At 36.0% G+C, this 13,676-nt stretch overlaps 1 protein-coding gene across 2 annotated transcripts in view; it reads right to left on the bottom strand.

The window, feature by feature from the left end:
* The window catches only part of LOC149781811 (coatomer subunit beta'-like), a 61,837-nt gene that overhangs the window by 14,204 nt on the left and 33,957 nt on the right, over positions 1-13,676 (bottom strand). For both annotated transcript variants that reach the window (XM_089935983.1, XM_089935982.1), the window contains exons 16-19: positions 9,874-10,181; positions 8,272-8,452; positions 5,896-6,051; positions 5,424-5,609 (exon numbers count right to left, since the gene is read on the bottom strand). In XM_089935983.1, the coding sequence (XP_089792109.1) occupies positions 5,424-5,609; positions 5,896-6,051; positions 8,272-8,452; positions 9,874-10,181 (831 nt within the window). The remainder of the gene's footprint in view (positions 1-5,423; positions 5,610-5,895; positions 6,052-8,271; positions 8,453-9,873; positions 10,182-13,676) is intronic.

Below are 13,676 nucleotides of genomic sequence, written 5' to 3'. Positions count from 1 at the left end.
ATACTGAGAATCATCAGAAGATTTTTACAGAAGCAGGGTTGTTTTTTTTAAATAATTTTACGTAATTTCCAAAGTACACTAAAATTTTCTCATTTGTTGAGTGTTTTATGTTTGTTGGCCCTCTCTAATAAATATCTTGTCTGTAGCTGACATCCCACTCAAGGTTTCCGTGCCTATTATATCAACAGTGAAGCTAGTGAATTACAGGCTTCAGTGTCGACAATTCCTATTTTCATGAAATCACGCTATAACGTCAGTATAATGTCTTTCAGCAGGTGTCAAATATCAAATATAATTTAAGCTTAATCATCCCACTTTAGTTAGTTTTTACAACTCGTACAACAATTAACATTAACATAGCATATTCATCCACTACATGGTACTTACCATCTTAATTTAACAGATGGAGTACTGCAATTTGCTTTAGAACTGAGAAGTTTTATCACCTTTTACCAAAAGATAATTATATTTTTTCTTCAGGCAATATAATGGATATAATATTATTTGGCTATCAGAATAAGATATTCTTTTCCTGCCAATGTCAGAACTTTAAAAATACATAAATCAGACACCTGACTCAGAACATTAAATTGTTGCGTTCTAATGTAATTGCAGTATACTGCGTAATGTATTGCAGTAATTTCGGAAATATCATGTTGTAAACAATTTATTGTGGTATCCAGATAAAGTCCCAAGCAGGTTTTACTGGAACACCCCCAAGAACTTTTGCAAAGGAGTGTACAATATCTTCACATCAGCTTCATTAATGTCTCTGTCTGTGCTGATCAACTACAGTGTTCTGCAGCTGATGGATTTCAGCAGACATTGCTATTCAAGACTTGCTCTACCTCCCAAACCAGAAATAAGTTAGGGTGGCTATCTGTCTTGGTGTCAAATAATAGAAGCTAAGGGGTGTTTCACCATTTTTTTAATAATATATCCCAGGGTATTCTGAATAATGAAAGAGTTCATACGAAAATCATACAAAATTCAAAATTTCATCTATAGGTGACTATTTAACACTCAAAGTGCCTTTCCTGGCTCCCAAATATGTTTTACTGGAACACTGCAAGAACATTTACAAATGTATGAATGTGCAGTAGCTTCACATCAACTTCAATATAATTCAATGTCTCTGTGCTAGTGACTGAGCTGCAGTTGATGGATTTGAGAGGACTTTTCAATTCAAGACTTTTTTAAACTCACGAACCAAACACAAGTTATCTTTCTTGGTTGTCAGATAATAATAATAGTATTAGGGCTGTTCCATTCAAACACACATGGTACCCAAAGGACAGCAGCTTTCTAAAACAAAAAATATCCCCCTGGTACTCTCATTGTGTTCATATGAAAATAATGCAAAATCTGAAACTGCATGTATTTGAAAGTGCCTTCCCTGGGTCCAAAGTATGTTTGACTGGAACAACCCGGAGTTCTAATAAAATGTTTGTTTGTATCTTATTTCCATGTCCAGGTATAGTGTTCTTGGCCTTTGCAATTGCCATATGATGTTTAATAGTATATACCAAATTAAGTTTCACTGTCACTGCCATGGGTGGCCGAGCAGTCTAACGCACTCACCTTTACAGCTTTCAGATTCAAGTCTCGGCTCAGCCAACATGGGTATTTGTTGAAAACTTGAAAGTAGCTTCCCATGCATCAATGGTTCTTCCCAGGGTTTTCCTGGGTTCTACTTCTAACAAATATACTGACCACCATGTATAGACTATTATGTGATGAAAAATGGTGGTCAACCCACAAAATCCCAACTATCATTGCCATGGGCAACTAAAGAAGTGTATACAGACATTTAAAGTGGTTATCTTGAGGATTTAATTTTTGTAATTTAGAACGGGTAGTTATAACAAACTTGTGCTAGCTGCTGGATAATAAACAACAAACCATCATATAAGCTCTTCCGGTTTTGACCTGAAGAAATAAAAATCTACCGGTCCTGAATGTTGGGCTGTCCACTTTTTGTTGCCCTGGTATATAAAATCTTTAAAAACTCAGCTAAGCAATAATTTAAGTATAAATAATTCTACATTGTAATTTGTTTAAAACCAATTTATTGTAACAAATTCTATTGGTCCATTCAAGTTTGTTATTACAGATCTGAGTGCCAAATGTCTAATACTTTGACCTTTTCTTAATACCAGTTTGTAATTAACAGATTTAACAGACTCATGTTTTAAATGAATTAGTCACAGTTCTTAGTAACCAAATTTTTGAGCAAAATATTTCTTTGTGTCCACTCATAACATGATAGGAGAACATTCACTACATTGCAAGATCTGATCTTCCCAAGCAAACAAAACCAGATGTTAACCATGTTCTTAGGATTCTTTAAGCAACAAAAGTGCTAGAAATGTGTCTACTTGCTGATATGAAAGTCAGATGAGACCTTGGATGGAGTACAGGCACCAAAGAATGTTAATTGCCAATTACTCCGGTTTCAGGTTGTAAATGCAGGGAGGGTTTGGGAGAATATATTTATATCATGAACAACGAAATATATTTCTTCCTCAAACACATTACTCCATCACAATATGTTAGGTGAAAAGGTAAAAGGAGTTACCTTACCATACAAGTGACCCTGGATCTTAACATACATGAAATGGTTAATAATCTTGCGTGTACTATGGGCTAGGGTTAGCACAGAATCAATGGATATAGTCTTGAGAAAATCTTAACTCCTGCCAATTAAATGGAATTAGAATATTCCATGTTGTTATGAATCTACTGAGCAACCTGGGATGGTAGTTTGTTGCCGTGCCAACATAGGTCTCACTGCCAGGTTGAATGAACACCTATAGATGCCTCAGGATATCATCTCTGATCTCTATCTCAAGGCTTAAATTATGACTGTATCGTAACAGTTCCCCTTTAAATACATCTGTCCTAATCTCATTAGTCAATATGTATATGAAATCTGTTCTGGTTAACGCCTTGTATGCTAAGCAAATCCAATTGATTCAGGACAATACAGCATGAGTGGAAATATTCTAACTTCCTTCTTTATGTAATAAGAACAAGTGCGATCTCCCTCTTCTGACTGACTCAGTATTCATCTGTAACAATGCACTTAAATGCCATGATGTAGTCCTGATTATCCCTTGGGAAAAAGGATCCAAAGATGACAGAGATTTCAAGACAAAAGACGGATTTCCTACAAGCAGAAACCTGTTGTTCGTGATGAGAAATGGGACAGTCATGAGAGAAACTGAACCATCCTGTCAAAACTGCACATCCTGGCAAAACAATTTTTCAGTCCTATCGTTACGATGCCTGCAGTGTGGCAGTTTATAGTGATGTCTAGCAGTCTAGCACTGGGGCATCATGCTGCAGACATGTAGCATGATGTCCCACCCAGTCACATTATCCTGACACCAGGCTGATCAGTCCTAACACTAACCTCTTAATGCTGAGCGCCAAACGAGGCAGCTGTTAGTACCATTTTTGTAAGTCTTTGGTATGACTCGGCTGGGGATTGAACCCACGACCTCCTGCATCGGAGGCAGACACTCTCTAAACACTAGGCCACTGGAGTGGTTGTGTAAGAGGTTTGCCAATTCTACCAACTAAAGCAAGAATGAGTAAGAAGGTCATGTGCAAAAAAAGGTGGATCAGAGAGGCTCTATGCATTTTGGACCAACCGCCAAGGCCAGTATTTTCCCTTTGATGGTGGCAAAATGAGTCTGAAATCATGGAATAGTAGCCTTTGAGACTAGGACTTCTTTAAAAGTCATATAAGGAATATGGAATTTAGCTATTGGTCATAAAGAGGCTTTTGAACAGTGGGATGTATTTCTACTTGTATCACTTTAATAAAGAAAATTTTAATAAAGAAAACTATGTTTTGTCTTCATTTCCCCTCATAGACTTTCAAATTGGTTCTTTTGCTTGAGCAATTCTGTCCACAACTTGTATTCTTTTGGAGGATTTATTTAATATGAGCTAGGTCTGTTGGTTCAGCATTTCTGGGTTCCAACAGAAAGACTACATGCAAATTCGTTATAGCAGATGAGTATATTGCAGAACTGTCCTGGAAATCTCTGCTGATAGATTCAGATCTATGATCTATAATTCTTCCTACTCCTGGGTTGCAATCTGGATTAGCTGGTATATGAATTCTGTTGATTTCATCCAAACTTTGATATACAGAGGGGTAATGCATCAAACCCATTTAAATTTTGAGAAAGATTGTCTACTGCCTTGACTTTTGGTCTGGTTTTTTTTGGGGGGGCTAAACACACTCTATTCAGTACATGACAGACAATACATGGCAGCCATTATAACAAGTTCAGGAAAACCTGAGAAGAACCAATGGCCCAGGGGAAGCTACTGGCAAGCTTTCTCACATACCCACATTGGCTGAGCCTGAGACTCAAACCCACATTAACAGGGGTGAGAAGACAGTGATAAGCAAGTACCATGGGCCATATGGCTGGCATTTATGATGGTGCCAATCAGCTTATCATATGCCAATCAGTTGATCATATGCAATTATTATGATGCCAATCAGCTTATCATATGCAATTATGATGGTGCCAATTAGCTTATCATATGCAATTATGATGGTGCCAATCAGCTTATCATATGCAATTACAATGGTGCCAATCAGCTTATCATATGCCAATCAGCTTCTCATATGCAATTATGATGGTGCCAATCAGCTTATCATATGCAATTATAATGGCGCCAATCAGCTTATCATATGCAATTATGATGGTGCCAATCAGCTTATCATATGCCAATCAGCTTATCATATGCAATTATGATGGTGCCAATCAGCTTATCATATGCAATTATGATGGTGCCAATCAGCTTATCATATGCCAATCAGCTTATCATATGCAATTATGATGGTGCCAATCAGCTTATCATATACAATTATAATGGTGCCAATCAGCTTATCATATGCAGTTATGATGGTGCCAATCAGCTTATCATATGCAATTACGATGGTGCCAATCAGCTTATCATATTCCAATCAGCTTATCATATGCAATTATGATGGTGCCAATCAGCTTATCATATGCAAAAGCTAGGCATCTTAGGTGTAAAATATTTGATGTGATGATGAAAGAGCAAAATTTATTACAAAAACTGATGGAATATACTCTTCTTTGGTGAGAAAACTCCAAAGGATTGAATAAGCTGGTGTCAAGGCACAGGATGGAGGGTATTTGTGAGGCAAAAGTGGTAACAGGTGAATAATGGTATCCAGCACCAATTCCTCTATTTAAGGTCACACCACTCATGTTTGACTTCCATCTTGGCAAGCAGACACCTTTGTTGCAAGAACAAATTCGCAGATAATGTCTTGTTTAGCTTCAAATGGCCGGATCTGCAAAGTACTGAATGTTTTCCTAACATATGTACACTCCTCAGGTAATCTATCACTGAAAGAAAATACTTACTGTATCATCTATTTCAAAATTTTCCATGTCTATCTCTAATTCCTTTTCCAATTCATACATTTCTTTTGATGATAACCCTGTTGACGATGGAGTAGGTTCATTTTTGGTTAGAGTAGGTTCCTTTTTGGGTGGAGTAGGTTCCTTTTTAGGTGGAGTAGGTTCCTTCTTAGGTGAGAGGCCCAAGTCCTGCAGAATGAAAATACAAAGAAATTACTATGGATTTCACACTGCCTGAAGAAGTGGATGGACATGGGTAACACATCATTTGCCTCTGTACAATCAAAATCAAAAACAGGAAAACACGGACAAAACATATATTGCTGTGCTCTTTTAGTGAATATTCTTAACAAAAATCCAAGACCATGGAAGTGAGTATTAGTGGGTTTTTTTGCATGTTACTGACTGCCGATCAGAATCTATGAAATTAGCTGTTGATCAGATACATTTAAATACACTCAACATTATTTCTTACCTGCAACCTGTTTGGTGGTCCTTCAGATGCTATCTCAAACTTTTCATCCTCATCCTCATCTCCCCACTCATTGGTCGCCTTAGGAGGTATATACTGAAAATGTCCCTTTTCCTCTGCCTGCTGCATCTCCTCTATGGGGTTACGCTCATGGTTACCCTGTAGAAAGAAAAGAGTACTACCTGGTTATCTCTCTTTGAAATAATTGCTGTTTAACATACTCAAAATGATGGACACAAACATTGATCATGACAACACTGCATAAAATTTCCCTGATGTCGAAAGTGTGTTACTTATTGAGAAATAAACATTACCTGGCTTGAGAATACAAACATTCAGTCAATAATTTTGAGTAAACATTCTTGATCTTGTTGTGCTATTCGTGGTGGAAAATAATTCTATGTACAACTAGAAATGTGTCCATATGCCACTGATACCTCTGCCAATATTAAGTAATTAAAGAGAAAAGTGATTAGTTAAACAGGGTTGCAACTCTATACATTTCTGCCGGAAAACATTAAAATTTCGTTACTTGACATACATCTTCTTAACATACCATACAGCCTCACCACAAATTAAATTTGGTCTGAACCACGAGGAGCAGAAATCTGAAGGCAAAGTGTAAATTCAAACAGGGGATATAAGTTTGTATAACTCGGCTGGAAATGATACTTTTTAATGTAAAGTTTCAAGCCAAATTTGATTTTACTCCATGAACTAATATAAAAGTTATTATACAGAAATAAAACTGAAGGGCAAAGTTGTTAAGTCAAACAGGAACTACAACTTATTTAAAATTTCACCTTCAAAATTTGAACAGTGAAAACTCAACTTGACCAAGATCTTGATGTAATCCCTTTTACAAAATTTTTAATCCATGACAACCTAGATCTACAGAAACTAATGGGCAAAGTTTTTCAGTCATGATTCAAAAATAAAATTCTGTATTCCTAATGTAATGCCTCAAACAAAACTTTACTGTATGCCATGTTCTTTAAAGGTACAAGCAGAAACAAAATTTGTGACATATATGATAACACACTATACACCAATGCCACCAAGTAAGAGCCTCTGATGATTTACTATGCAATTTTGGATATTACCCCTATGACAAACCATTCTCAAGACACTTGTATGTTATCAGTAAGAAAACTGTTCAAAACACTGACCCATTACTTCGTTTAATTTCATGACTTGATAAGGTCTTGATTGCAATTTAAAGTAAATAAAATTCTTTATAAAAAATATGTTAACATGTGGCTTGTTTTGAAAATTTAAATTGCCAATGCTCATTGGAGCACTTTCTGGCCCCATTTTCAAATCTTCAGCTTCAGAGGTTTGTAGTTTTGCACATTGTCAAGCTCTTTAACTTCACAGGTAAATAAAAAATCTTTCATGTAATATGTAATCCCTTATTGCCTAAACTGAAGTGATAGGTTTTGAAAAACACTGAAACTTATTAAGTCTGATGAGATGGGACATAACATTCTCCACAGATAAAGATGGCATAAAAATGTCTAGGGACTCCAAACTTGAATAAAATTATCTTATTAGACAAAATCTTCAGTGAGTAAAACTGACAAGGCATACTTGTTAGGCAAGAAGTTACCTTAGATGACTGCTTTGCTCGTAATTCAACAGACACCAACTATTTACTCATCTATTATACTCAGTAAACAATAAAATGCCACAATTCCTTATTAACATAGCTCATAAGCACAATAAAATTCATTTACTTCCACAGCAATTCTATGCATCCATATTAAAATATTAATATCCCAAATCCATTCCACAGAAACTATTTTTAGAAGGCAGGATTTATTCCAAAATTCAAAACTGCAGGATTCACACTTATTTCTCAACAACAGTGCAAATAAATTGAACAAACTACACATAGAATTACAATTAATTTACAAAAGTCAGCTTTGCTTATTTATGTTGGAATACGTTGTTAAGTTTAGCCATGAATGCTAACTTGATCGTACTAATGTTAGGGAAGAAGCTCTAATTTAGCAATCATGAAAAGATTAAAATTTCATTTTTCTCATCTATACAAAGGGAAGAAACTCTTACTCATTACAACCCCAGAACACAAGGTAACTGGATTTGTCGGTAAGTTTTAGCTTGAGTGGTACATCAACAAGGATACACATATATGCAAGGAGGTGTGGAAGGGTTTCACAGTTAAGTGATTGGGAAAGTATCCTCAAACAAAAATTTACTAAGAAAAATAATTAAAAATTGCTTTCTCTTTTGAATACAATCCTCAATCATGTTAGCGTTAGGTGAATAAGTAATAGTGAGGAGGAAACGTTAAGTATCCTATCCCCCCATTACTCGCATACAAAACTTCATCAAGTGCAAATTATGGCAACCTACAGGAACTTTAGGATACAAGTGTGCAGGTATTGGTTTCTGTTTTTGGGATCTGAGATACTGCTCGGCTCGGAAAGCCTCCTTCAGGCCTGGAAACAGGTTCTCATATTCTGTAGGATCAGCTAGCGACTCTGCTGCCTTCTTATTCACTTTGGACAAGCTCTCCCTCCATAGCTGAACCACTCTGAAAGGCACAATAAAAATTGTATATGTTAACCCATTTCAGACGGGATATACCTTTACAAATGGGATATGATTCCATTACATTCCATCTAACCCCTCACAGAAGTGTACATTTAATGATGCAATACATCATTATTTTGTATGTACTCTTTTCAAAAGGAAATAACGGTAGGCATTACACAAATGCACTGAGACCAGTTTAAAAAACACCAAAAAAATTTAGAATCAAGTTTTAAGATATGGAGATCAGTAGTGAAGAGGTTAAGTGATGGCAGAGATTTGATTGCAGAATCAGTTTAAAATATAGGCAATTACTTGTGTAAAATTGATATCTTAGGTAGCAGGATTTATTATCTTTACATCATCAAATGAATGGAGTTGATTTCGAATTAATGTGCAGAAACAAAAGTGGGTGGCTATAACAATTAAGAGATATAACTCCACTAAACAATGGCATAGCTGACAACTGAATTCAGCCAAAATCTCATCAATATCAAACTGCATACCAAATTTGGAACAAACACAAAATTGTGTGTGTGTGTGATTTGGATTTTTAATATGCTTTAGCAATTTTCCAGTCATATTGCTACAATGTCTGCAGTTTGGGAGTTTATAGTGATGTCTAGCACTGGGGCATCATGCTGCAGAAATGTAGCATCATTTCCCACCCAGTCACATTATCCTGACACCAGGCCAACCAGTCCTAACACTAACCTCTTAATGCTGAGCATCAAGTGTGGCAGCTGCTAGCATCATTTTTTTCTAGTCTTTGGTATGACTTGGCCAGAGATCAAACCCGTGACCTTTCACATCCGAGGAAACACAAAATAGATTCAGAAGTTACTGTATAGAAATCAAAGAGGGCTAATCAGGGACTATAACTGTGCCAAATGATGATTTAAAATACTGACCAAAGAACTTTGCTAAAGTCTTGTCAATTTCAAGATGTATACAAAACATGGTTTAAAGGTGAGTTATTGTGCAGAAATGAAAGTGGGATGGCTGCTGGATTGAAAGACTGAAGGAAAGCTGGACAGAAGGACAGGCATGCCCAATTTAACGTTCACCATTTTCTATGAAAAGTGGGAGACATTACTTATTTACAATACTTCTGCCACTATTTTTGACTTAGATAAAAATGAAAGAGAAACTGATTTTTCTTACTAGGTCACATATCCATGGCTGGTAATTATCTCAAGGTACTCTGGTTTGACCTACTGAACATTTAAAAGACCAGTCTATGTCAAAACAGTGTCTTCTAAAATAGGAGAACATTAAAAGACCAGTCTATGTCAAAACAGTGTCTTCTAAAATAGGAGAACCTTTCAAGTAATAGAACTACCCAAGTAATTCTTACAAAATTAAAAATCCTTTGTGCTTAACTAAACAGAAATGGAAAACATGTATGAAAATATTTCTAACCTGGATACTTGACTAGGAAGGTATGTCCTTGCCAAAAATGCTGCTTCTGGTAGTCTCCCTGTGTTAATGAGAATATCCAAACATTTTTCAGTATTTCCCAGCACAAAATTAGATAAGAAAGCTACATTGTTTTGCCCAGATTTCTCTGCCAATTCTCCTAGCTTCTCCATCATCCCACCATTTCCAGATGAGCTGGCCAGTAGTAGAAGTCCCCCAAAGTCCTGTGCTTGATGAAGACACTCCAGTGCCAAGCCAAATTCACACTTTTTAATGGCAAGCTCTGCCAACTGCTTCCATTTCTGTTCTGACTATAAAGAGATAATAAAGCCGATTTATTATTGATTTAGCTCTCAAACTATATTTAACATTGAACCTATACATGGTCGATTGCTGTATCACTTTCAACAGACTGAATAAAGCACAGACATTTATCACTGTTATGGAAAAATGATAAACCAAGTAAAATTGCTAAATGATCTATGGGGACTTCATCAAGGACAGTCCATAGCCACAGGTTTCGGGGTTCAATGACAATAAAATAGCCTTGTAATGGACCTGTTTCTAAAAGATTTTTAAAGAAGTTATATTATTTTGCAATCATAACATGACAAGTTATTTTAAAAAAACAAAAAAACCATGGAACAGACGACTAAGTTGTCACTGAACACCTAAAAATTCTGACCATCCATTCAGGAGGAGTGGAAATAACAAGACTTTGATGATGGCCACCAGATCTGGATCATTTTCATTTATGACTAACTAGATACCAGACAAGCCCTCATAGATATGACTATCCATTCTGGAGTAGTAGTGATCAAAAAAATTTCATACCTGCAATTATGGTGGCCATAATGAATGTCAGATCAATGCCATTTTAACTGAGGACCAACCATACATTGACAAGCCAGTATCTGGATTTTAACACAGATAAATGTATTTCCACAATTTGTGCTCTTATTCCACAAGTCTATATTTTAAGGGTCATCTATGTAAGACTTGCACCAAGATCGTAAAGGCTGGCTGGTGTCCATATATGGTACAGCTTGATGAAGTGCTGTATTCCTGTTCCCTGACTGTAGAGTATGGCCAGCAGGAACAACATTATATGGCCTGGCTAGATAGCAAAACATATTCCTCCATGTCAAAAAATAATACAGCATGCATCTAGGCTTGCAGACCCCAAGACCATGCTTGGACATGCTGAGTGTTTGTTCCCATTGAGCTGTTGAAATAAGGGAGGGAACTTTAACTCCATGACATGTCTGGAGGTTACATTACTTTAAATTGACTCGGACTTGACCCATCTCTTCAAGCATTTCTGCCAAACTGGACCAAATTCCATCTGACCACATTGCATATAAACTGCAATTTGAAGTCAATTAACACTATATACATGGGAGGCAAGTATATGCTTGTCCTCATTGACTTTGGTAAATATTGTTGTCATTTACCCTGTTATTTGTAGGTGAATCTGGATAAAATAAAAGCCATTTTGCATGCCTGAAATAAAATTCATGTTATGTGTCATGTAACAGATCAAAGGTCTCGATTTTTGGTATGTCCTTGATGGTACCACTATAGGGTAAGGGTATTTACAAGCCAGGCCTGTTATCCAACCCTGTCTTAGTCAAGATAATTTTAAACAAATTGTGGTACTGATAATTTTATGAAAACATATTAGTTGTCACGGAATTGTATAAATCCTTTTATTTATTAAATACATGTACCCGGGTTTCGAATTGTGTACATGAATACCCGAGGATGATTTATGTATATTGTACAAAGATTTCGAAATAGTTCAGTTAATCCTATGCTGCATGTGCGAACTGCTTTTGATGGGAAGAACCGAATACTTCCAGCACACAGACATATATTGCAGCATTGTTTGTGTATAAATGCCTCTCCGTAAGACAAAATCTTGACATTACAGAACGTCTTGTCAGTGAGCGGTCTACTTTAAGGACTTGCACATCTTCAGCTGTAGAGCTGACCAGAGTGATCAGAGTTATCGGAGTCATTGTGGTACAAGCTGAAGAGCTAACCATAAAAATTGACCATAGCAGCTGTAAGCTGAACCATAGCAGCTGTAAAGTTGAGTAAAGTGTTGCTGGTTGAGTAGCAGGTGATCGGGCATTGCTGACCGAGACTGGTGGATGCTGATTGCTTGATTGACCAACCTGGAATACTGTCTGCTTGACCAGTGTGACTCATAGCCAAGTGTGCTGGTGACGTAGTGTGTAACTCCATACATGTAATCTTTTAGCCATGGGTTAATCTTTGGGGTTTGTAATACCCAGTGTGTTTTTTGGGACTGTAAAGATATTTTGTACATCTGTCCCTTTGTTTTCATCATTTTCACTATTTGAGTGCATACATTTTTACTATGAGCAAAATACCAGTTTTTACTATTTAAGTAAAACATAATTATTTCATTGTGAAATCACTGTGTAAAGTCATTTATTTATATTTTCATTATTAAGTTTGTGTGGATCATGTTAACTGATCCAATATTTGGATATTACATACGCATGCATTAATCATAATTATTTTCTCATTTAAGTCATTTATCATTAAACATTGTATGTGTGTCACCATCAAAAGTGTACTGTTGTGAATCCGAAATCCCACCTGGTTATCTTGTTACATTAGTACCTTGACAAATTCTGTAATAATTCCATTTCAAATCAAGATAAATGTGACACAGTTCCTGAGTGAATTTATCTATTATAATCAATACTTGTAAAACAAAAGAGAACCCAATTTCACCAAATTAAATCTTAAAATAAGTTTAGACTTGAGACATCTGAATAATCATTTTAAATCAGATTTATATTTTAGCCCATCAGATCACTGGATTCTAGACTTACATTTAGGTCTAGACTTAAAGTTGATCCGGTAAAACTAAGGCCTGGGAAAAGTTACTTAAATATCATTGTAAAATAACAGACACATAATTTCAAATCATAAATTTATATGGCTTATGTACTGAAAATGAAAAACCAATTTTTGTCTGACATCAGGCATAACATCACAGACAATTTTCACACAGTAGTTGACATTTTTGCAAGTCTACTGTCATAATATCCAAAAATGAGCAAAGGTTTTCAGCCAGCCTTGTCACCTTAAAATCAGTCAAAAAATTCATGAGTGATTAATTATTACTATATTAAATGAGTCTTTTTGTTTGGTTTGTTTAATAAATCAAACACAATTCTACACTAATCAAACGCAATTCTACACAAATCAAATGCATTTCTACACAAATCAAACACAATTCTACATAAATCAAACACAATTCTACACAAATCAAACACAATTCTTCGCAAATTTAAATAATTTTTTTAAGGATATGAATGGTGAGAAATCTGCTCACAAATATAAACAATCACCACTCATGCATGAGAGCACTGAGATTTGTTGCTGTTGTTGCAGGTTTAACACCATTTTTCAGCACATAATAGGCTTTACATGGCAGCCTGTATAACTGTATAACTGGTGGATTAAGAACCCAGGAAAACCCTGTAAAGAACCATGATCCAAAGGAAGCTACTGGCATGCTTTTTCACATACCCACATTGGATGAGCCTGAGACTCGAACCCACATGGACAGAGGTGAGATGGCAGCGATCAGTAAAGGTGAGTGCTACAGACCACTTGGCCAACCAAAGATTTGTCATTATGCACATCTTCTGATAATGGCCATAACGTATAAAAACCTAAAGTTGATCCACTGAAAACTGAGAGACCAATTCAGTTAGCAAGATTCTTTCAAACACTATATCCAGCTCTAAGCCAAAATGAGT

The sequence above is a fragment of the Sinohyriopsis cumingii genome, chromosome 15, assembly GCF_028554795.1.
Source record: "Sinohyriopsis cumingii isolate HCF-2022 chromosome 15, ASM2855479v2, whole genome shotgun sequence".
NCBI lineage: Eukaryota > Metazoa > Mollusca > Bivalvia > Unionida > Unionidae > Sinohyriopsis > Sinohyriopsis cumingii.
This window is presented reverse-complemented; position numbering and strand designations above follow the sequence as displayed.